Source organism: Stegostoma tigrinum, chromosome 1, assembly GCF_030684315.1.
Source record: "Stegostoma tigrinum isolate sSteTig4 chromosome 1, sSteTig4.hap1, whole genome shotgun sequence".
NCBI lineage: Eukaryota > Metazoa > Chordata > Chondrichthyes > Orectolobiformes > Stegostomatidae > Stegostoma > Stegostoma tigrinum.
This window is the reverse complement of record NC_081354.1, coordinates 54,578,520-54,604,697: the sequence shown is the minus strand read 5'-3', so window position 1 is coordinate 54,604,697 and position 26,178 is coordinate 54,578,520. Positions and strand designations below refer to the sequence as shown.

Genomic DNA, 26,178 nt, shown 5'->3' with positions numbered 1-26,178 from the left:
TGTGGAGCTGGATGAACACAGCAGGCCAAGCAGCATTTTTCTGATGAAGCGTCTAAGCCTGAAATGTCAGCTTTTGGGCTCCTGAGATGCTGCTTGGCCTGCTGTGTTCATCCGGCTCCACACTTTAAGTGATGGCCACGGAGTTTTTAGCAGCTCTTGCTAGAGTTTTTAAATTTCTTTTTATTCATTTTTTGAATGTGAGCATTACTGGCTAGGCCAGCATTTATCACCCATCCCTAGTTGCCCTGATGAAGGTTGTGGTGAGCTACATCCTTGAGCTGTTGCAGTCCATTTTCTGTATGTAGGCATGCAGTGCTGTAAAGCAAAGAGTTCCGGGATTTTGGCTCAATAACCTGAAGGAAAGGCATCATGCCAGACATTTGCAAGTGACTATTTTTTTGCTGAAATTCATCTGCTGGCAAGCAAAGACAAATGCGAGAGTAATACAGGTTGATTCTCTTATCAAAAAAATGAAATACCTGTCTAAGTTTTTCTTGTCTCCTTTTTAAAATTGCCATTTTCCCTATTCTTGTTCTGTGCTTTAATCTTTAGTATTTCCTGTGCTGCTGAGATTTAACAAATGAATTCCAAGATCACTGAATTCAGCTGGCTCTTAGTCTAGCAGGCTGTGTTTTTATCAACTGTAAATTGTATTCTGGAATGTAGTTGTGAATTAGTCACAACTCAACAATATATTTGAATAGTTTTTAGGTAACATTGAGGTAGAAATGAATGATTGACAGCTCGAAGAATATTAATGCACAATAAATTGTATAGTACTTTTACTCTATTCTGAAACTTTCAGATAGATATTTCTAACAACTTCTTATTTTTCATTATTCTTATTTCAACTTTTAGTTTAATATTTTTCGTCAACCTATACGGACAGTTTATTAAACATCTCCAGGACACATGGGACTTGAACCTGGACCTTTTGGCCCAGAGGTGGAGATAGAATTTATACATGCCTATTCAGGGGTTCAGAATGGACTGTTAGAGCAGTTGCTGCTTTCTCCTTAATGTAGTCCTTCCTATCCAATTAAGGATTACTTCAGAGTATTGATTCAACAAGCAGTATTTAAGTGATTAATTGCTCTAAATTACACATTTTTAGTGGAATATTTTTATTTGCTATGTTTGGGCTTTTAAAAAATATAAATCATGTAATAAGTTATCGCTTCAGCATTTCACATTGTTCACAATTTCTTTTCTGTCAATTTTTTTTTTAGTAGCTTTCTTTTTGTGCAAGGAGAGCATTTTGTTACAAGAGCCTGAGCAAATTGTTTGACACATACCAAATCCAGGCTGCCTGATGTGGGGAGAGGGGACGTGTTGATTGGCATTCTTTATATATGTATTGCCCTGTACATCTGACTTGCTGTTGCACTTACAAGTTAGTAGTAATGTTTTCTCTTTCAAGGCTTTTTTTTTGTTTTTAAGAGCAGCATTTTTTGTTTTGTGTTGGGTTGGCCCATTGCTTTTCAAACACGTCAGGGTAAAGCAAAGTGGGAGGAGACAGCGAATAATTTTCCAACACACCAAGGTGATGGTTTATTAATTCATGTTTTTACATTAAACCAGGAAGCAGGTGTGAACGATGGAGAGGTAGGTGTGTTCTGTGGGAAGAAAGTAGGGATGGGGGCTACCCTTGGGGTACTTTAGATCCCACCTGGAGAAATGGTTTTGAGTCAGCACTTGTAGTCTTGTTTAAAAAAAAAAATCATGTAATTCCGAGTTTCACCACTTGTACTGTGGGGATCTGAAAAGGTTTTGTTTCACTTGGAGAGAGAAAAAAAGATGAGTTGCAATCATGTCTTGGGAGTGCGTGCACTGTTGTGTGTAGTTAATGTATTAAATTGAGTAGAATTACATCATTTGAATGAGGCTGTACTGATCTGTATATTGTATTAATTGATACCTGACTTCCAGAGTTGTGCTTTTCTGTTTAAATTGAAGGAAAACAAATGTGTTTGCCTGTTGTGGGTTGTGCAGATGTATCACTTATTACATTATTAATGTGTCTGTCTTAGATTTTGATAAACTAACCAGAATTTTAACCATAAACTCCCAAACTCGTTGCTTAGATTTCTTTTCTGAATTGTAGCTTATGCCTTCATTTCTGTTGAGAATTTCTATCATATTTTTAATCTTTGGAAAATATAGTTTAAAAAACAACTTGTGGTTGCATCCTCTTCTCCGAGCTGCTGACAGCGAATCTCTTTTGAAGGTATGTGCTTTTTAGGAACTGATTATCAATATTTCTGTTTTAAAGAAATACTTGCTGAAAATATAAGAGTAGAAACTAAACTCTGCATTGGAAATAGTTCTGAAATATATTGGAGAAGGCTAATGAAGAGCAGAGTCTCCACTGGGAGCTTATTTCTAGGGAATATTGGTTAGCCGTCTCTTGATGTTTCTTGTACATAACCCTCATGGATTTTATCTGAGCTTTTTTAAATTTTAGCCATCAGTGTATTCTAACGAATGAGGCCAGTCTGCTCAAGCTTTTATTAGTATTCAGTTGGTGATGTATTCCACAGTTAAATTTCAAATCTGAAATTAATAAATGCAAGCATTTTTGCATTTGAAAATAAAATCAAATATTGGTTATTGAGTCTCTTGATTGTTTATTGGTAATATTCAGCATTAGTCAATTTTTTAGGCTTCAAAAACACTCAAAACCAAAGTTAAATTCAATGAATTTTGGTGTATTGAGGTTCTGTTTCTGAAAATGCACATCTGAAAAAATTTTCTCCTTGGATTGGAGTTTAAAGTTGTATGTGATTGCTTTTAAATTGTTTCCCTGCATATTTGACGTTTCTTTTAATTGTATTCTCTATACGTGGGAGTTGGAGAAATTGTTGAATTGCCACAGGATGTTGTCAATTTTCTGGAGTGGGCTGAAGAAGTCATCCCTTGGGCATCCCTGCCCAGATACATGTACCTTTTTATTGAGGGGGTGTTATTGCAGATTGTGCTTGCAAAGTTTTGTAAATTAATAGTTTGCCCCTTTTCTTCTTCTCTTCCTACACCCCTCCCCACAAACTCACCATTCGTGACAAAAAACACCATATCAGTTAGCAAGCTATGCCATTGATATCACGGATTGTATGTTTCAGATAGTTGGGCAGTAGCAAAGAGGAGCTCGAACAGTTCATCCACTTCACCAACACCTTCCACCCCAACCTTCACTTCACCTGGGCCATCTCCAGCACATCCCTCACCTTACTGGACCTCTCAGTCTCCATCTCAGGCATCCAGCTTGTAACTGATGTCCATTTCAAGCCCACCGACTCCCACAGCTTACCTAGGCTACACCTCCTCCCACCCACCCTCCTGCAAAAATTCCATCCCCTATTCCCAATTCCTCCGCCTCCACCGCATCTGCTCCCACGATGAGGCATTCCACTTCCGCACATCCCAGATGTCCAAGTTCTTCAAGGACGGCAACTTGCCCCCCCCCCACAGTGGTCGAGAACGCCCTTGACCGCGTCTCCCGCATTTCCTGCAACACATCCCTCACACCCTGCCCCCGCCACAACCGCCCAAAGAGGATCCCCCTCGTTCTCACACACCACCCCACCAACTTCCCGATACAACGCATCATCCTCCGACACTTCCGCCATCTACAATCCGACCCCACCACCCAAGACATTTTTCCATCCCCACCCTTGTCTGCTTTCCAGAGAGACCACTCTCCCCGTGACTCCCTTGTTCGCTCCGCACTGCCCTCCAACCCCACCACCCCGGCACCTTCCCCTGCAACCGCAGGAAATGCTACACTTGCCCCCACAGCACCTCCCTCACCCCTATCCCAGGCCCCAAGATGACTTGCCATATTAAGCAGCGGTTTACCTGCACATCTGCCAATGTGGTATACTGTACCCATTGTACCCGGTGTGGCTTCCTCTACATTGGGGAAACCAAGCGGAGGCTTGGGGACCGCTTTGCAGAACACCTCCGCTCGGTTCGCAATAAACAATTGCACCTCCCAGTCGCAAACCATTTCCACTCCCCCTCCCATTCTTTAGATGACATGCCCATCATGGACCTCCTGCAGTGCCACAATGATGCCACCCGAAGGTTGCAGGAACAGCAACTCATATTCCGCTTGGGAACCCTGCAGCCCAATGGTATCAATGTGGACTTCACCAGCTTCAAAATCTCCCCTTCCCCCACCACATCCCAAAACCAGCCCACTTCATCCCCTCCCCCTATTGCAACATACAACCAGCCCAGCTCTTCCCCTCCACCCACTGCATGCCAAAACCAGTCCAGCCTGTCTCTGCCTCCCTAACCTGTTCTTCCTCTCACCCATCCCTTCCTCCCAACCCAAGCCGCACCTCCATCTCCTACGTACTAACCTCATCCCACCTCCTTGACCTGTCTGTCTTCCCTGGACTGACCTATCACCTCCCCACCTATACTCTCCTCTCCACCTATCCTTCTTTTCTCTCCATCTTCGGTCTACCACCTCTTTCTCCCCCCCCACCCCCCCACCCCCACCCCATTCCCCCTCTCTGATGAAGGGTCTAGGCCCGAAACGTCAGCTTTTGTGCTCCTGAGATGCTGCTTGGCCTGCTGTGTTCATCCAGCTTCACACTTTATTATCTTGGATTCTCCAGCATCTGCAGTTCCCATTATCTCTGATGCAAAGATTTTTGACTGTCTTTGCTTTTGACTTTCTCTGTTTAGAGGTTAAATTTAGGTATTAATTTTCAAAAGTATATTGTGGACTGATTTATTTCCTTATTTTAAACCTAAAGGAAAATTTGTGGGTTTTTTCCCCAAGTAGGGGCTTCAGTTGTACAACATGCAATGTGACCAAGTTAACTGGACTGTGACTGGCATTTAAAATTTGATTTGTCTCCAATGCTTTAAAAAAAATAGCTGTTGATACTGCAGAATCACTGGCACATTACAGCATTGCTAGAAGATATTCGCACCCTAAGTTACTGGAATTGGTACATTTTAATTACATTTTTGTTTTCTGAATATGATTTTTGCAAAGGTCTACTTTCCTAGATTTTTCTTACTTCATTATGCCTTTATTATTTTTATACTCTGCTTTGGTCATAGCTTTTCTGACACCACTTCCACCATTTATTTTGAATGCTGCAGTCTCCCTCCTCATTCTCAAACACTTCACTCTATCACTGTGGCATTCAGCTAGCTTGACCTCTATTGTATTGGCTTCATAATTTATATGCTAATGAATTTATCTTATTAATCTCTTCTAGGCTTTCAAGCCCATGTATGTTCTTTGCTTCCTAAATTCCTATTTTTTTTGCTCTATCGTTGTTCTTCATGTCTTGCTGTAGCTGCTCTTAAAAATCTCTACGATAATACCCCTGTTTGTAAGTCCTTCTTTGCATCTTCTTGTCTTATCACTTCCCTCTGTTTTCATGAATGTGTTTCTTTGCTTATTCTTCCTACTACTTGCTCAGTCTACTGCTGCTATCCCATCCCAGCCAACATTTTCCTCCTGTTTAGTCTTGACAGTTTACCTCTATTCTTTAAAGCACAGTGTACAGTGATTATTTTCTTTTCTGTAGGAATGAATAGTGTTTAGATTTTCAGTTTACAAGCATATACTTCACTGATATTCACGAATCATGGAATTTATTGGCTAAGACTTCACTAGTTAACTAGAATTCATATTTTTACGTATTGAAGGCATGTTTTTGTTTTGTGACAGAAATGAGAGAAAATGTGGATTAAACATTTAATTTTGAAAGACCTAACCAATTAATCTCTCAACATTGCTGCTTCCTGTATTCCCTATATTTCTTTACTCTTCAAATGTTTGTGCAATTTCTGTTTGAAATTTCCTGTCAAGTTTACTACCACCATCCTTTCAGGCAGTCTATTCTAAATTTTAACAACACAAGTTGGGGGGAAAAAAAAACCCATGCCATCTCTGGTTATTTCACTTTTCTGCCACAGAAAACCGTTTCTCCTTCCTCATTCATAATTTTGAATGCTTCCCTCAACTTCAGTTTCTCCAGCCTGTGGAATTACTCATGCCTGGTATTATTCTGATCATTTCTACAGCCTTCTGAAGGCCTTGGCATCCTTCCTAAAATGTGGTGCCCAGAGTTGAACATAATACACCAGCTGAGACCTGACGTAAGGTTAAGCATAACACCTGGATGGATCTGCAGTGACCAAGTTTACCTTTTTTTTAGTTTACTCGGTACCTTGACCCCATCTTCATATACCATATGACCATTGCATGAGACCTTTTACTCAAACTGTTAAAATATACCCCATTCCACCTGGATGACCTTTTCTCCTTTGGGTTTTGTTAATCTTATCAATTCTTACCTATCCAGTTATAGCCAATGCGGTTTCCTTCACTGAGACATTGACTTCATCCTGTTCTCTAGGAAAGATGCATATAATTTTCTCATTTTCGTATACAAAGCAGTGGGAGCCAACGTTCCCTTCTTTATCATAGCCCTGAATTAAATGAACTTTTGCACAAGGTTGAACTGTTTGCCGTGCTTTTAAAATAAATACCGTTGGGGATTTCCATTCTTGGTATCACTGTCTGAGGGATATTAATGCAGTATTTTCATCTTGACATTCTGTCCACTGCTTTCATGGCTTCCTTAACTTACCAGAGGATTGAGGGTAATTGTACTGTGTCCATTGAGGGACTAAAGCATCTCAAACAGAATCTACTAAATATTCTCTTCTGCCATCATATCTGCTTGTGTCAAGGGCTTATCCATTGTAATTTTGCTAAGGGATTATTTTTTGCTCTTTTCACTTTTTTGCTGTATCACCAAGATATATACTTTTTGTGATGCTTTGGGTTGGACCTCTGAGGACCAAGCTGGCCAGCAGCAGTCACCTGTTGCAAAGCCGAGGGGACCAGCAACCAGGCAGTTTGTTGTTTACTTCCCAAAAAGTGAAACTGCTTACATTATCACGTTATTAGTGAGGGATTCAGTCAGTTTGCAACAGTACAACTAGAAGATGCAAAAATCACCCTTACTCCTACCATTGCACACTGCATCTGATTCAGTAAGTTCTTGAACCGCCCCTTCAGCATCCTTCCAGTTGGTTCCCGTGAAATAATGTTCTCACATTATTCATAAAGCAACCTTGAATGCTACTTATAATGAACAAGCCAAGAATAAATGAGACAGGAATGTGCTGAAAGTGACATAAATGCAATGTGAGTAAATAACTAACAGTCCAAGCAACAGTGTAGCAGTCACCTGTTTGCAACCACAGAACCTTACTCTTGCCCTTTTCTTGCTGCTGCTAGGTGGTGTAACCTATGTGACCAGTAGAGGCAGAGGCAGGCTGCTCCAATTTCGTATGATTGCTGAAATACTCTTTGCCAGAATCCTCTGCATTTTGGAGCTTGCAAATATCCTGCTAAAGACCATTCTCCCCTAGTGCTACCTGTGCAGCAACAGTCTCAATCATCTGGAGATTAGACAGTACATGTGTCACTGACTCGGATATACCGTGGCTGAAATGTGAAAGCCGTTTTATGGAATCAAACTCCAATAACTTCTGTGCAATGTGTTTCTCATGGTCCACCCATACTTCTGTATGCATGCTAACACTTTGTTAACTGTCAGGGCAGCCTTGTAAGGCTACGATTGGATGTCTGTCAACCTATTTAGCATGGCAGACAAGTTGCTACCACCTAGAGCAATGTTGAAGCTGTGCATGGCCTCATTTGATTGGAATCTGATATCACCACCTCATGCTTCAGGTAGACCTGTTCAGTCTTTCTGACCAAGCAGAGCTGTGCCCTCAGATGTGACCGTTCCATTGCTGCACTGTACATTATGATTTGCTCTTGCCTGGCTACAAAGTGTCACTATCTGCTTCACTGGTCACACTAAAGATCAGAATCTTCTCATCCTGTGGTGGCAGGAACGTAACAGAACTAGCATGCTGGTAGTGTACATGTCCTGCTTCCACTTAATTTAGGTTCTAGGTGGGAAGATGCAAACTGGACCTACACACCCCACTGCCAGATGTGGCCTCCAACAAGCAACTTACCTGGCACTTTGGTCCTTCTGGCAGCAGCCATCCGTTCTTTATAGTGTTGCTGAATGAGAATGCTGCTGTCACGGGACAGGCCGTCCATTACCAGGCGCTTGAACTCAGCAAAAGGCCTGTTAATGTCCTTTAGACTGTCCAATTGGATGAAGATATGGAGAGACATCCTCTGAAGAGTCAGCTCGTGTGACTCATCATCTTTTGACTGAATGAGTGAGACATGATGGAAACAGAAGATTTGCCCAAAGTGACTATCTAAGCTAGTGCATGAGTCCTGGATCCCAGGCTCCTCTGAAGAATTATCTTCAGCAACCTCCATGTCTCCCACATACCCGAAGGACCTTGGAGATGTGAATGAGACCTGACAGGTCAAAAATGTACTACGATGGCTTGTTATTGAAATCACATGAATGTGACGGAGTCTCGTATAACATCTTGGATGACTTTGATTTACTATTTCAAGAAAAAGAGAGACGCGTGAATGTAATGGTATGTACTTTGTATAAGGTAATCATTCTAAAACGGTTAATATTTGAATTCCACCGAGCTCTACCCCGTCTGATGTCTCAGTCTCTGGGTGGAGAATCAAATGGAGTCTGCCATAACCTCCTGATAGATTCCTGACTTCACTCCCTCTTGTTAAAATTAACTAATGGGCCCAAGAGTGAAATGTAACTGGTATGTAGTTACTAAGATGTATTGAACTGTGCCTTATCTAATACTAGCGTCTCTTTTACTGAGACTTGTTCACTGTCCATCGTCCTCCACAGACTGTTAAACAGCCCTTTGGGTTGGAATAGGAAGTAGGATTAGTGACAGCACTTGACCCCAACCACAAGCCCCCAGTGATCGAACTATAGGGATCACATCATATTGTAGCATGGTGGCACCAACAGGTACTGTTATATGAAGTTTAGAAGAGACAAACAGTGAGGAGAGCCCAGAAGAATCTGACTAAAAGGATGATTTTTTTGATTTTGCAGCTAAGTCAGATATCACATTAAGAAAATTGGTTCAACTGTGGCCTGTGGGTAGCATGAATATGTTTAAACACACTCCAGTTAGTACAGGCTCATGGAAGCCATATTCGGAGTACACTGAAGTGGGACGACAGGAAAACCTAGGAACATGGCAGTGAAGCCAGCGTGAGCTACAGTCAGTTATACTGGGTACAAAAGAGCAGACTTGAGCCGGGGTTTAGTGGTACAGCAAACAGACAGTGGGGATTCCAGCAGTAAGTTAAATCCCTAAGGGAAAAGCGTAGGAAACATGCTTGAACAGCAGAATACCCAGGTTGAAATGCTATAAGAATAACACAGGGTTATTTACTAGTAAAACGAGCCTTGCTGCAGTCGTGAATGGTCACTAAGGTTCAGGTGCTAGAGTTAAAACAGAACCATAACTTGAATTTATGTTGAAGTCAAATTTCAAAAACAAGTTTGAACATCATAAGCTCACGACTGAAGTTGATTAAGACAGCAGCAAGAAAAGTTTTATAAATTCGGAATGTGTTTTAATGATGGAATGAACTTCAATACATCATTTTGACAGGGAAACAAAAACACCAGTTATCCCAAGAAGAAGCAAAATAAAGATAATGTTGCATTTCTGATTCTCAAGATCAGATAGATTATACTGAACTTTTTTCTGGAGTATTTACTTACACGTTTTGAAAAGCTTAAAATTTTATTAACTTTATTAGATGAATGTTGCTGCAGACAGAATTTTTGACATTAAGTTTTAAAAATACAAGTGTATTAACAGAAATAAGACTTAAAATTAGATGTAGTAAATCTCTACAGAGCAACCTGTAAATACAACTTAGAAGTTTTAGTGGAAAGACTTGATACACTTCAAAGTAATGTGGTAAATAAAGAAAAAGCTGTGAAGATACTGGCAAGCTATACTGTAATTCAAGAAATACTCTTTCTGAATGTAAGACCAGATTTAAGACAGTATTGAAATTAAGCTGTTTTAAAGTCAAAATATATTCCTTTCCATTTGTGTTAATTAATATTTTAGCAGATTCAAATTCGTAGTTGGATCTAACATAGCACAACATTTGATTGTATGTATGGAGAAAACACATAGTAATACACACAACTTGCAAATCCAAAACAACAAAATAATACACTTTTCAGTAGTTCTCTAGCTGGTGTTATAATCACTAGAAAATGAAAAATACAGACACTTTCGAATTAAATTAAAAAAGCTTTTGCCAATCACTTAGGAACAAGTAGAATTCTTAAATGGATGAGCTTTATCAGGAGTTCAGCTTTCAGGAGAATCTGTAAATAAATTCGTTAATGACTTCTACAGGTTGAAAATTCCGAATGTGCAGTCTTGCAATCTGAATAAGAGGCTAAATTATAATTAGAATATTTTGATTGGGCTTTGTCAGATCTATTACATTCAAAGATTTATTTTTGAAGAATCATTCAAATTGTATTAGAAGTAGGGATCAAGAAAATTGGACAAATCCTGAGAAGAGAACAATCCTACTGAAAGAACCAGTTGATTAAATTCATATGGCACAAACACAAAACAGACATACGACAAGCCAACGCGCACAATGCACAGAACATCAGATGCTAAGAGCCAGTGTAAGTGTTGTAGAACAAAAATGTCTCAAAGGCAAAAGCAGTGTCCTACTGTGACCAGAAGTATTGTGTGTTTTTTTAAAAAAAACACAATGTGGAGAAAGTGGGGTAGTACCTGAACAGCAGAGGTGCTTGTGGATAAGTGTAAAGTACTGTACACAGAAGATCACCCACTTCCTTTAAAAGAGTTACCCATGTTGAAAGAAGGGCCTCTAATAGAGGAGATAGTTGGGGCATTAAGCAGATTCCATACTGAATACAACATCACATTAAAGGAGAAAGCAAACCTGTTGTCTTTGAGCATGCAGGAAGATTCTGTCTCCATTAATAAATGAAGTTCAGAAGCAGATGTAAACTGACCAAAATAGGCATTTCTTGAGTGACTAAACTAACTGAGAGGTGATCATGCATGGTTACTGTATCCACACCCAGTGGGCCCATCAGAATATTGTTCATTTTACAAAACTCAAAATAGTGGCTAAGAAAATTCCATTCCATGTCTACTGCCAATGTGACTTTAGTCAAATTGTCTAGAAGTAGAATTTTTATTATCAACTTGATGCTAACAGCTACCATTGATATCCAACAAGACTGTTTACTACATTTCTTGCTCCATTGGGAGGTAATTCTTTAATCGACTGCCATTTGAGATGCCTTCGCCCTTGAAATCTTCCATACCCAATATCTTGCAAGTGGTCACATGACTTGCTGATACATGTGAGCACTGTTGAAAAAGATGACCAGAAAGCCCATACATGTAAAATTGTGTACAGGCTTCAGTGCTTTCTCTTGGTTAAAAAGATTTCTCTGCGCAATCACACTACTTCCTTTTTCTCAGACACATTATTTATAAAAATGACATGACACTGGACCCACAGAAGAGGTAGTCTTTTTATAGAATTTCCCACTCCATAATCAGTTTATGTCATGCCATGCATTCTAGGAATGGTGAACTGGTTGGTAAAAATTTTTTGCCTACTTGGTAATGCCCTTGGTAATGTCTTTTCAGACAGCTGCTCAGATAAAGGAAGGAACGGTGGTGCCTGGGCTTTTATCAGGAGTACAGTTTCCAGAAGAGCAAGATGCCACTGCCGTCCACAGATGTCCTTGCCTATTCCAATCCATTCCCTTCCATCTATTAAAGTAGTGGATGCTTCACCTTAGGCACAGTTTTATGATCCCAGTTGATGGTAGTACTGGGCGAGTCAGATCCCAGATCGAAACTTGGCTTGACCAATCCCAAGTTTTATTTTTATAATTAGAGTTGTCGAGCCAGAGATATACAGCACGGAAATAGACCTTTCAATCCAACTCGTTCATGCCAACCAGATATCCTAAATAAATCTAATTCCATTGCCAGCATTTGGCCCATATCCTTCTAAACCCTTCCTATTCACATACCCATCCAGATGCCTTTTAAATGCTATAATTGTTCCAGTCTGCACCACTTTTTTGTCTGGCAGCTCATTCCATTATATGCACTACCCACTGTGAAAAAGTTGCCCCTTACGCACCTTGTAAATCTTTCCCTTCTCACCTTTAAACCTATACTTTCTAGTTTTGGACACCTGCACCCCAGGGAAACAATTGACTTTTTACACAATCCATGATTTTATGAACAGCTTCAAGGTCATCTCTCGACCTCGGGCACTCCAAGTAAAATAGTTTCAGTCTGTTCAGCCTTTCCCTATAGCGCAAACCCTCCAACCTGGGCAACATCCTTGTAAATCTTTTCTGAGCCCTTTTCAAGTGTCACAACATCCTTCCTAGAGAAAGGAGACCAGAATTGCACGCACTATTCTAATAGTGGCCTAACCAGTGTCCTTACACAGCAACATAACCTCCCATCTCCTATACTCGATGTACTAACTAATAAAGGTAAGCATACCAAATCCCACCTTCACTATTCTATCTGCCTACAACTCCACTTTCAAGTAACTGTGAACCTGTACTCCAAGGGCTCTTTGTTCATCAACAATCCCCAAGACCTTACCATTAAGTCCTCCCTTGATTTCCATTTCCAACACCTCATATTTATCTAAATTAAACTCAATCTTCCACGCTTCGGCCCATTGACCCATCTGACCAAGATCCATTGTACTCTGAGGTAACCTCCTTTGCTGTCTGCTATACCTCCAATTTTGGGGTTATCTGTAAACTTACTAAGTATGCCTCCTATCTTCACATTCAAATCATTTATATAAATGAAGAAAAGCATTGGACCTATGACCAATACTTATGGCACACTGTTGGTCACAGACCTCCTGTCTGAAAAGCACCCCTCGACACTAACTTCTGTTTTCTACCTTCGAGACAGTTCTTTATCCAAATAGCTAGTTGTTCTTCTATACCATGTGATCTAACCTTGTCAACCAGTCCACCGTGTGGAACCTTATCAGACACCTTGCTGAAGATCATACAGATCACGTCCACCATTCTGCCCTCATCAATCTTCTTTGTGTCTTCAAAAATTTCAGTCAAGCTCATGGGACATAATTTCCAAGACACAAAGCCATGTTGACTTTCCCTAATCAGTCCTTGCCTTTCCAAATACATGCAAGTCCCGTCCCTCAGGATTCCTTCCAACAAATTGCCCACCAGCAATGTCAGGCTCACTGGCCTATAGTTCCCTGGCTTTTCCTCACCACCTTTCTTAAATAGTGGCACCACATTAGCCAACCTCCAGTTTTCTGTCATCCAATGGACGATACAAATATCTCAGCAAAGGGCCCAGTAATCACTTTCCTAGCTTCCCACAGAGTTTTATGGTACGCCTGATCAGATCCTGAGGCTTAATCCATAATTACACATTTTTGAGATGTCTAGCACCACCACCTGTATAATATGGACATTTTCAAGATGTCGCTATTTATTTCCCCATGTTCTCTATCTTCCATATCCTTCTCTACAGTAAACACTGCAAAATGCTTGCTTAGTATCTCCCACACCATGTTGTTTACTGTGGTGATTAGACGCTGTACATGTTCACACAAAGCAGGCAAAAATTAGTGTGTTATACAAAAATGCAATTATAAATCACAGCGTCCAAGAATCATCCTTTTTCCCTGCCAATATCCTTTTCTGATACTTAATCCCAAAATGCTATCACTTCTCTCTTTCTTAACTCTTTAATTTCTTACTAAACTGACTCTCTTCAGTTTTTCTGAAACAATTTCAAGACAACTTTTCAGTTCTGATAGCTTGGAAATCTCTGCATCTCCAAGTATGGAGATTTCATGAACTAATCTGCCCTTTTTGATAGGGTTAAGCAGGTCTCTTGAGGTGTAAAACCTTGCTCTTTTGCTAACATAAAACTGAAACTTGATTTTCCCAAAGTGAACTCAACTGAATCACCTGTAGCTTCTGCTCCCTCCCCCTCATATGCCATAAAATCAGCCTAAGCACTTAATCTATTGACACCATCGGCATCTGGCTAGGCGCTTGCAGTGTCAAATGATTTCTTGGAAATGGTGTATTCAGGTCACTTTCCTAAATTATGTTCTGATGTTTTTCTTTAAAAAAGGAATTACTTTCACAAGACTAAAGCCGAATCCCATCTGTCTCAGTTATAAAACCTCATAGTTCTTAATAGCTAGCTATTATGGAAATTAGCTACTTTGATAAAGAACTGGCTCGAAGGTAGAAAACAGAAGTTAGTGTTGAGGGGTGCTTTTCAGACTGGAGATCTGTGACCAGCAGTGTGCCATAAGTATTGGTCGTAGGTCCAAGGCTTTTCTTCATTTTATATAAATGATTTGGATGTGAAGATAGGAGGCATACTTAGTAAGTTTACAGATAACCCCAAAATTGGAGATGTAGCAGACAGCAAAGGAGGTTACCTCAGAGTACAATGGATCTTGATCAGGTGTGTAAATGGGCCATAATATTTCATAAAATATTATTCACCTTTGAATACCACTCCCAGTGTAATATTCAGGAGAAAGCAGCTGGGTATTGAAACTGTGTATTCGGCCTCCAGGGCATTGTCAGACCCAGAGACGTGATGCGTAGCTGTAGAGGAGGGTGCCCTTTTTGCCACATGTGCATGCTGGTGGTTTTCGGATTAAATCCTTGACCTGAAGATACTTGTAGAGATGGACTATAAACCATTGGTCTACCTGGCAGATATGAGAGAGCCAGCAACGATACCTCCACAAATAGAGGTTTCATCTTTGCCTTGCCTGGGAGATCAAATATGTGCAGGGGAAGCTGTAAACAATAGCAAGTTCTCCCTGAAGACCCTGTTAACATTTTGATAAGGAATTTATTGACAAAGCTGAGTCATACACTCAGGCCACAGTGATATGGTGGCCACCAACCCAAAATGAGTTCAATCAAATCTGCAAGAGCAAACATGTATTGCCATTCATCAATATTGTATTGGAGATTGGGCATGGCATTGACAGCATTTCACCATTCTAGATGATTTGCTGCTACTTGATGACAAGCTGGCCATTCCAGCTTCACTCAGGGATGGTATCCTGGACAAATTACACCAGGGACACTTGTACGTGACCGAGCGCAGAGGCAGGGCTCGGACATCGGTGTGTCAACCAGCAATCTCCAAAGAGAGCACTGTAGGCCTGAACGCAGCGAATCACTTACCCACCAAGCCATGACAATAAATAGGAACCAACCTGTTTGATTGGCAGTCTTACGTTATGGCTATCAACTGCTTCTCACGGTAGATTAAAGTAAAATATTAACATACTGCCATCGCAGATGCAGTTGTTAAGTTCTTGCATAGAATGTTCACTACATATGTACTTCTGCTGTGGCTCTATCTAGCGATGAACTACAGCGTGCTGATGGATCTTCTGGCCAGCTTGTAGCCACTGCCAGGTTTCAAGATATAACTAGATTGATGAGATGTGCACAGTCATATTGGACTCTGAACATTGGGTATAGGTGGTCAGATTTCTTCTAAAAGCAACTGACTTTTTTTGTACAGGTTTGTTAAATTGCTGTCTAGCCATTCTAGTGTGGCTTATCACCATCTGAATTACTGATGGGATAAAAGCTGAAGACTCAACTCCTAAAGGAGGTTCATTGTTTAGTTGAGTCGGGGGAGCCATAAATGTATTTCTAACAAGACAGAGTCTTAATGACAGCAGCACTCTACTCAGTGCAATTAATGTAACTGTTCACAATGGTTGCCACAAAGGTAGGGTTAAGAGACCACAACAGGAATTATAGATTTGTCTAAGCATCAGTGGACCGACAATGATTGGGGAAATAAAATTTAATGAAGTGATTGAGTTAAACTGTCACTGCTATATGTACTGTACTCGTTCCAGTGTTTCTGGAGTACTGTTGGGCATCTCACCTGCACTTTACCCCTCTGTACATAGCGGGCTGTACAATTATAACTGTGACAACTCACCTTTTGTATATTTTTACATTTATAAATTGCCTATATCAATATTTATTTTCATAATGTATAAAAATCAAAATTGTTGAAATTTCAATTTAACAAAAGCATGACTACTTTTCTTAATATTTTGAAGCAGGATGGTGGTGAATTATGTTTCAGCAATTAGTGCCTCTGAGCTTTCTGCAGGACATAGTCTTGGAGTTATTTAATCTGTCACTGTGACAATGTTAAATTGATGCATAAAATCCTGGTAGTTTCTAGATCCAGCAAGTGCAACCCTTTAAACCCAATTTTTGAAGTTAGCATTATTATTTATTGTCTGCGAAAATATCTAATGACCCCCAACAAAATGGACCAAAAAGCATATTTCATCATTTGAATCTCTCATTGAATTCGAGGAAAGATCATTGACACAAGCAGACATTATAATTGCAACTCCCAAACACTGTGGATTTTTCTGTAGTTCATGTGTTACATAGTCACCCTCATTTGTTTAAATGTGGGCTGTTTTTACATGTGTTTATTAAAGTTTGCATTGTGGAACTAGTGTAAATCTATATAGTTGCCTGACCGCATGAGGTGAAAAATAAGGAACATCTCAAAATGTTAGAAATATAATTGGTTAGAACATAGAACAGTACAGCACAGAACAGGCCCTTCAGCCCACGATGTTGTGCCGACCATTGATCCTCATGTACGTACCCTCAAATTTCTGTGACCATATGCATGTCCAGCAGTCTCTTAAATGTCCCCAATGACCTTGCTTCCACAACTGCTGCTGGCAACGCATTCCATGCTCTCACAACTCTCTGTGTAAAGAACCCGCCTCTGACATCCCCTCTATACTTTTCTCCAACCAGCTTAAAACTATGACCCCTCGTGCTAGCCATTTCTGCCCTGGGAAATAGTCTCTGGCTATCAACTCTATCTATGCCTCTCATTATCTTGTCTACCTCAATTAGGTCCCCTCTCCTCCTCCTTTTCTCCAATGAAAAGAGACCGAGCTCAGTCAACCTCTCTTCATAAGATAAGCCCTCCAGTCCAGGCAGCATCCTGGTAAACCACCTCTGAACCCTCTCCAAAGCATCCACATCTTTCCTATAATAGGGCGACCAGAACTGGACGCAGTATTCCAAGTGCAGTCTAACCAAAGTTTTATAGAGCTGCAACAAGATCTCACGACTGGGACAATGGTTTGAAATATGTGATATAAATTACATAACCTAAGGATAGACTGCGAGTTTGGCATAAAACCTAGCAATGTAATTGGGATATGTGAGGCTTTTGCCATGCGTAATGTTTACATGAGCATTGTACTGTTGACATTCTTAAAGGAAGGATCGTTGTCAATGTCTGTGTAATGCCACACTGAATCCAGTGTTATCATTGTGTACCATTTGCACTGTGTGAAGTCCTAACCATAATGTCCCTTATTCTTGTAGAGGAGCACTGAGCCTTTTTAATTGAAACTAGAAATACTTTCGATGGGAAGTATATTCTGATTCTTGTGTTCTTAATTTTCTTCTGTAAAAGAGAAACTTGAATTTGTGATCCAGTGTGTATTACAACTGCTTTAAAATGTCATGCAGAAATTCTGTTATAAATTTTAGGTGTAAATAGTTTTAATATGCTTAACATTTTAGACATTTTCTACAAATTGTGCACATATGCTTGCTTCAGGTGCGAACTGAGTTGATTTGTTTTCTGCTACTATTGGGTAGAAAAGCACTGGAATTGGAAATGCTAAATGCCACAGATTTCGCATGCAGTAAAGACTTAAAGCATAGAACTGAAGTAGCAGACAGGAAAAAAAGTGATCTCATGGCAATTTTTCAATGTATCAAATCAACCTACTAAATGGTCTGTACATTATCATTGGAAAATTTTGAGAAGATGTTGAAATGGGACATCTTTCATGGCTTCCAAATGAATTATACATTCCTTTTGGATAATTACTCAAATAATTGCTTTTGTGGAATTTTCCTTTTTTATTGTTTTTACCTTTGTGGATTGAATTGAGGGTAGCATAGTAGCAGGAAGGCTGGCGTTATATGAAGTGAAATAATGTATTATTTACAAAGCAGTTTGAAGCTTCTGCCCTCTCCAGTTATCTTATCTTTAATAAAAGTTGTCCTGTCCTTGGTTCCATTACAGTTTTAACTTTGTGTTTATACTGTTGAATAAAAATGTTTCAGGCTTAAGTACAGTTGTCTTCACAGTCCTTTTATAGTTGTGGAAAGACATATTGATTAATCTCAATTTGTGCCAAGTGTAGCTTGAGTTGACTGCGGTGGAACAGCATGCAATGCACCACAGTTAACATCATGAAAAGGCGACTGGTTGTGCTTCATTGTTGATAACATTACACATCATTGTGGGTCACTTTGGCTGGCATTCCGTTCAGGTGGCGATTCCCAGATTGAATTGTAATAGGCATTAGTACTTTACAAACTGTTGCGCTGATCCAAATTGACATCAATGTGTTGTCAACTAAGCAATACTTTTTGGATTGTTCAAGTCCTGTATTTAACTTTGGTGCATATTGGGAAAGAGGCACATAATGAAATAAATTTAGAAAATTCCAGTTACGCCAATTGTTTTGCTGCCACAGTCTTGGACATTGTCAGGTTGCTGAGTTAAGGAACCAGTTTGGCAAGCGAACCAACCTCAACATCCATAATCTGAGCTACAAATCTGCTCCAAAACCTTAGACCTACGGGTGAAGTATGTTCAAATTGGCACGGAAATGGGAAAACTACACCAAACAACGGAGCACCACTCGCAAGAAACTTTACTTCCTACACAGATGCCTCAGGAACCAGGTATTACCATGCAGTGTAAGATGCAAACTCCCCAATAACAACCCACAATCTTGTAGGACAGCAGAACACAAGAGCTGCAGGATGTTGAAGATGATGATCAACGACACACACAACCAGCTCCACAGACAATGTACGTTAAGTGCCAAAAAGCCTTATTCCTAGACGCTACTAACCAAGACTGGACAACTGACGTAGAACCAGCCATTGACATCAATCAACAAATATCAAGAGCCAAGACCCGATCAAGGGAAAAACTAGCCAAACTAAACACCAAAATGACAACCATAGAGCAGACAAGTGGATAAGAAATCTTTCGGACAGGAAATTGACAGACGCAGAGAAAGCTGTTCTTATTTGCAGACTCAACTACAACTACAGAGATGCCAACAAAGCAGAATTTCTAGTCACACTAGAAGCCACACCGAAGACCAACGGCATCAATGAAGAAAAACAACAAGACATAGGACAGTGATCTTGACACTGACCAGAAGGAGCAAACTTAACACTCTTAACACAATAGAAAGGAAGGCACAAGAAGAACTGAAAAAGGACAAAAACATCACAATACTACCAGCAGACAACGGGCATGTGACAGTAATACTAAACAAATGGGACTACCTCACCAAAGCACAAACACTGCTAGCAGAGGCGAACAGATACCGACAACTGCGCGTAGACCCAACACCATAACTGGGCAACAGGATAATCAACACACAAGAGACTGAAACAGTCTGGACACATCAACACAATGGACTATGGAATAATGATACCAGAAGGGGCGCACCAACGCACTCCCCTCCACCCCCCCCCCACCCCTGCCGCGCACCCCCGCCCCAAGCCATCACATAGATTAGCTAAGGAGTTACAACAGAGACAAAAGCACCTCATCAGCAATTCATCCCACTCAATCCACTTAGCCCAAGAGTGCCTCAGTTCCCTCAAGGACATAAGAATATACGACGACATAACCATGGTGTCATTTGACGTTACGGCCCTACTCGCATCAATCGATATACCACCCACAAGAGAAATGCTAGTAACACTACTAAAACAAGACCTGAATGATGACCATGTCCACAGTAAATGTGCTGAAATTACTGGACCTATGGCTCACGACCCACTTTATTTCTAGTGGGCAAATCTTTGAACAGATCAAGGGACACCCGTGGGGTCACCTACGTCCAGACTACTAGCAGGAGCGGTGATACAGAGACTCAAAAGCATGATCCTTCCTCTAACCCAACTGAAACTATGGATCCCGTACGTGGACAACACCACCTTCGTCATCATTAAATGGATCAAGCTAATAATCTCACCGGGATCAAATTCACCAGGGAAGAGGAAAAGAATGAACAGTTCCCATTCCTAGACATCGTAGTCGAACCCAGGACCAACAGTGAATTTACAACGGAGGTACACAGGAAAGCCAAACACACTGATCAAGTATTGAATTGCAACAGCAACCCACCCTAACACCCACAATTGCAGTTGCATGAAAACACTATTTAAATGAGCAACAACACACTGCAGCAACACCGAGCTACACCGAAAGGAAAAGAGTACCTCCACCAGGTATTCAAGGACAACAGATATCGGAACAACTGGATCAGATGATGCCTATTACGTGAACAACAACAAGAAGATACTACATGCCCTAATACGTTCATCACATTACCATATGTCAAGAACATAACTGAACTGACCACAAGACTACTACGACCACTGGGCATCAGAGTAGCACACAAACCCACATCAGTCCTATGCCAACTGCTAACCTGAACCAAAGACCCATTGCCCAATGGACAGAATCAACATTATATACAAAATTCCTTGCAAAGACTATGACAACCAGTATATTGGAGAGACAGGAAGAAAATTAGCCACAAGAATATATGAATACTAACTAGCAATAAAAAGACATAACCATTACACTCTCATCTCCATCCATGCGGATAATCAAAACCACCGGTTTGATTGGGACGACAACAGGATCCGAGGACAGGCCAAACAGAGACAAGCACGCAAACCCTAGAGGTCTGGTTCTAAGAAGGCAATCAATGAACACACAGAGCTAGACCCCATATATATTCCACTGCGAAGGAAAACCAGAAGTGAGGTAATCCAACTTAACGGACACCGGAGTTTAAATACCAAGTGGGAAAGCACAACAGTGCTTCTTCGGAGGCTGTACTGTTGATGTTACCCACTGATTTCTGAAGAAGGGTCTAGGCCCAAAACGTCAACTTTGCTGCTTGGCCTGCTGTGTTCATCCACCTCTACACCATGTTATCTCTAGAGCTCCATGAAGTTGGGTTTGGAGTTTATATGATCTTGTTCTTTGACACCTATTGGTCTGACCATCCCACTAATAGGTGTTTCAAATTGTGACATTCATATATTTTGAGGTAAATGTGTCCCGATCTAACTTCCCACTTATCGAAGTTTGTTGCTTTGTTTCAGCCACCATTGATCATTTGGAGGATATGAATTATGTGTCTCTCACAGTGATGGGAATGAAATCTGTTTTCACTGTGAATGTGGAAGGACTACATAACAATCTCACTGGGGAGCCATTGTTTAAGTTTTTGGTGTAGCTTGGAGAAATGTCTGCTTTTGTTACATTACATAGGTGTTGAATATCTGAATAATCTGAGTAATCTGACTTCTGAACTGGAGATGTGTAAGCCATTGACTCATTTACCTTTTTACTTTTGTGGAATTGTCCATTATTTTTATGGATTGAGATGAAGGCAATTTAGCACAAGTTAAGTAGGCAATCTTCATTAACAATTCAGATGAATATTCGATTATTTGTTAAACAAATTTGGAACTTCAATCATTGCCCCTTGCCAACTTAGGCATGGTCTTCAGTTATCACAAAACCATGGCAAAGTTTAAAACACTTCATATAAAGAGAAACAATCCAAATACTAAATTAATTTATGAGCAAAAATACTGTGAATGAATGCTGGAAATCTGAGAAAAATCAAAGTACTTGGAAAAAGAATCGGGGTTAACAGCCTCTATTCAGCGAGGGGAGCCCGCGGAGAAAAGAGTTAACATTGAGTACATGATCTTTTCTTTGGGGCTGCATTTTTGTGTTCTGTAAGCACTCCAGGTAATGTTATACTTTCTCATCAGTTGGTTAGCATGGCACAAGCTATGGATTTTCTGAAATGAAACAGAGGCGATGTTACTGTAATGTCAGGCTGTAATAAACAATATCAGGATAAGAATAATCCAGGCCTTGCGCAGTGCTCATCTTCTCATTGTCCTGGATATAGGAACTTGATAGCCTAATCTACTCCAGTGCTTTGTTGCATATTAATGGAACTTTGTCCTGTTATATGTGCTCCTCAGGCTTTCTATTGTGTGGAGGCAGATAAAAGATAAGTAGGTCTAGGATTTGCATGGGGTATGCAAAATCTGAAGGCTTGGCACTTGACAGGCTAGGTTAATGAGAAAAGGACTTCTTGGAATATGAGGCCATGTTGAAGTCCAGATATACATTCAGAATCAATTAGTGTGGTGTACGTAAAGTGCCCCACTCTCCAAGCAGCACTACCAGTTGATATGTGCCATTACTGTGTGCTACCATGTAGAGGGAGATGTATTTTATGGTTTATGACCACAAATAGATGTATCAACTCAAATGTTTTGTGTTAGCAAGACTGCATTATGAAACTAACTATAATAACAAGTTTAGAAATGTGACGAATGCATGGATTTTGAACATTTGTTACTCCATAAGAACTATCACCTTTTACTCTGCTGTCCAAGATTGCTAAGTATTCACCCCATTAAAAATAAGATTCTGAATCTAAGATAGTCAGTTCTTAAAAATGTAGTGAATAACCTATGTCCTTATGAATGTACCTGTTGAAAATTAAGACGACTGGTACAGTACATATTGGATGACAATACCCACTGAAGATCGCTGTTTGGATATTTCTTCCATAAGTGTTTTTGTTTGGGTGCAGATGATCAGGATGTAGTTATAAATCCAATCTGATACTTTGTCAATATCCCACATTGCCCATGCAAACATGTTGGTGAATGTATTTTTTTGTTGAATTGAGAGAGTTGGTCATTCAATAGTTATGTGGTTTGTATCCAATTAACTTTTTCATCTGTCTTGCAATTTTATTGAATGTTTTGCAGTGAGTGATTCTTATTCTTTGCTCTACTTAATTTTTTTTTCTTGTTTTGTGCTTTCCACCTTACAGGCATGCACTGTGGATATGTTGCTAATAATCAAGTTAATTCAGCACCGAGTCCCTTGTCATCAACTTCAGATGATGAGGATGATGATGATGAAGCAGGTGTGCTTTATGTTTTAACAGATGGTCTAAATGTTGCATGTGCTGAATCATTGCTATAAATCATTGACTAATATTTATGAATTTTCATGACTGCAAAGGCCACCTACTTTACACTTCGTGGAAACTCAAACTTCTACATTGGATAAATGGTGGTGACCAAGTACAGTTTATGAAGGTGCTAAGTACATGAGCTTAGAAATAAATGAGAATTATCAGGTCCTAAATCAAGTTCCCAACATTCATATTTTGTCTGTATTGTATAGACTGATTATACTTCTCTGTAAAATGCTGATACTTACTTTCACATTAAAATTTTGACTTGAGTTTTGTATGACCAGGTCAGCATGGCAGCAGTTTGCTTAGCCTCCTCACGGCGCCAGTGTCTTGGGTTCAGTTCCAGCCTTGGGTGACTGCCTGTGTGGAGTTTGCACGTTTTCTCCGTGTCTGCCTGGATTTTGTCTGGGTGCTCCAGTTTCTTCCCACAGTCCAAAGATGTCCGGGTTAGGTGGATTGACCGTGCTGAATTGCGCAGTATCCAGGGATATGCAGATTAGGTGGATTAACCAGGGGGGAATATGCGGTTACAGAGTTAGGGTAGGGGTGTGTGTCTGGGTAGGATGCTTTTTGGAGGTTCAGTGTGGAACCAATGGCCTGTTGCCTGTACTGCAGGGTTTCTATGTTAAGCTACGGTATGAAATGAGAAGTAATTTGTATGAAAGTAATTTTTCCAAGAAAGCACTTTGTATATGTAAAGCATTTCTCTATATCTTTCAGAATATCCCTAAAATGTTTTATGTATAGTGAATAAATTTAAAGAGCCATTGTTACTGTGTGGGTGACTTGTGGTCGCCCATTCTTTGCATGAACAATAAGTTGAATGAAAAGCTAATTTTTTTTGTTGGTGTTGGTGCAGGGTAGGATATGTGAAATATTAACCTGAATAACAAAGAACTTTTTCCTGTTTGGATAAGGCCTTGCTGTTTTTAGTATCCATCTGAGCAAGCAGTTTAATGCCTCAATGGATAGCAGTGCTGACAATCTTGCAGCACTGCACTGATCGCAACGTTGAATTGTTCGTTCACTTCCTGAAGTGGGTCCTGAACCCACGTGGAATGAAATAACAGGATCCTACAGAAGGGTTAGGAGATCCTTGCAGTGTTTAACATTAGCCACTTGAGCACAATTTAAGATGACTAACTAGAAAAGAAATAAAGTGATACAAAATAGATACCAAGACTTTTTTTAACCTGTACCTTATGAACTGGCAAAAATTATGTACTTGAAATACCAGAAATTTACTGTATAATCACTATCTCTGTGACGTCCAGATTAATCAGTTGAGTATGCAGGTGAGCAAGCTTTTATGCCAGTAAGTTTTATTAAATGCAAAGTTGTATTATTATTCAAGTGATTTATGCTGTAAATAAAGTAAAACAGTGAGGTGTGTATCCCTGCATTACATCTCTTTTACTTAATATGTGTTCTTATATTGATTATGTGGAGTATATGACCAACCGGAACGCTCCTGATCCCATAGGTGCTGGTTAATAAAAAGTTTGCTGTATAATAAAAATAATGAGACGTATAAAATAATGTCCTGGAGGCGGTGAAAGTGTGTATAAGTGACATGAGCTTGAATAATGATGTAAGAAAGTAAGTCCTAAACCTTTGTTGCTCCATGTACAATTATAAACTAATGTTTTCTTTTGGAAGTCAATGCCTAATTTACTGTACTTATCACATTCACTCTGATGTAACTAAATTTGAAATCCACAATATTACATGTAATTTGATAAATGTATTTAATTGGTGGCCATAACTTGCAGTTTTTCCAAGGTATTTAACTTTGAATGATTTATAGCATCATTATTCAGTTTCCAGTTCCATACCAGTAATACCCTTTATCTTTTATCTTTTATTTTGCAATCTTTATTTCAGATCTTGCAGTAACATTGTCAACTGTGGCAACAGTGAAGAAAGTGTTTTCACTGTCAACCACGTTTTACACTTGGTAAATGCACAGTAAAAGAAATGATTGTGTTCACTAGTTGTTAAAAATAGAGGATGTTTACACTATCACTACTCTTTTATGCCTTGTTGCTGTGGTACATTATACGTGACTAGAGTTCCTGCTTTGACCATTTTCTTGACTGGTTGCAATTTGAAGCTTTTATTTAAAAACAAAAATCAAAATTAGCAGCACTTTCTAAAAGATTAAAAACTAGACCTCAAACAAACCAAGTACTGAATAAATCTGATATGATTCATGTTCCTTGAGCTATTAATTTTTTTGTATAAGGGGATAAGAGAGTAGAAGCTTATCCTCATCATTATCCTGCTTTGGTATCGTGATTAAAGTGAAAGTAGGCAGTGATATTAAGAAATCAGTCAAGATTTTATGCTTATTTGTATTTTCTAAAATTAAAGTAGTCTTTCATCCTCCTTCCTTCCCAAGCCTCCTGGAGGCAGTGACTCATGCTGGTGCCTGACAGTACTTACCCCAAAAAAAGTCATGCTTCATCTATGATGAATTCCAAGGGGCTGTTTAATATTTGTGAGTACACTATCATAAATAGAGGCTGTTGCATTATGATTGAAAAGGGAAATCCTTTTTCTTGGAGATAGTTTAAAAACTGATGCTGGAGTTGGACTTAACAGTGTGGAGCTAGAGGAACACAGCAGGATAAGCAGCATCAGAGGAGCAAAAAGTTGTCGTTTAAGAAAAAGCCTTTTTCTTCCCTTCTCTCAGCCCTTGGGCACTAAGAGCAATTGTAGATTTCCCACACCTTGACTGCAATTGATAAACCTCATCACCAGTTAGGGATTGAGCCTGCTTTCTACCCTAGTCTGTATCACTTGATACGAAGGGATTGCAAGTTAGAATGGCTTATTTCTTTGCATTCTGTAGAAGTGAGGCGAAACACAACAGGCAGTTACCCAATTGGTTTTAAACGATCAGTAGTGTGGATTCATTAAAGCTGCAATTCTGGAGCACCAACACCTGTGTGCGCTTTGGAGAATCAAACTGC

General features: G+C 39.9%; 1 protein-coding gene across 4 annotated transcripts in view; it reads left to right on the top strand.

The window, feature by feature from the left end:
- LOC125452572 (protein transport protein Sec24B) overlaps nt 1–26,178 on the top strand; it is a 116,635-nt gene that overhangs the window by 31,959 nt on the left and 58,498 nt on the right. For 2 of the 4 annotated variants that reach the window (XM_059645586.1, XM_048531169.2), the window contains one exon: nt 23,054–23,149. The exons of the other annotated variants lie outside the window; for them this stretch is intronic. In XM_059645586.1, coding sequence (XP_059501569.1) covers nt 23,054–23,149 — 96 coding nt within the window. The remainder of the gene's footprint in view (nt 1–23,053; nt 23,150–26,178) is intronic. 4 annotated transcript variants of the gene reach the window in all.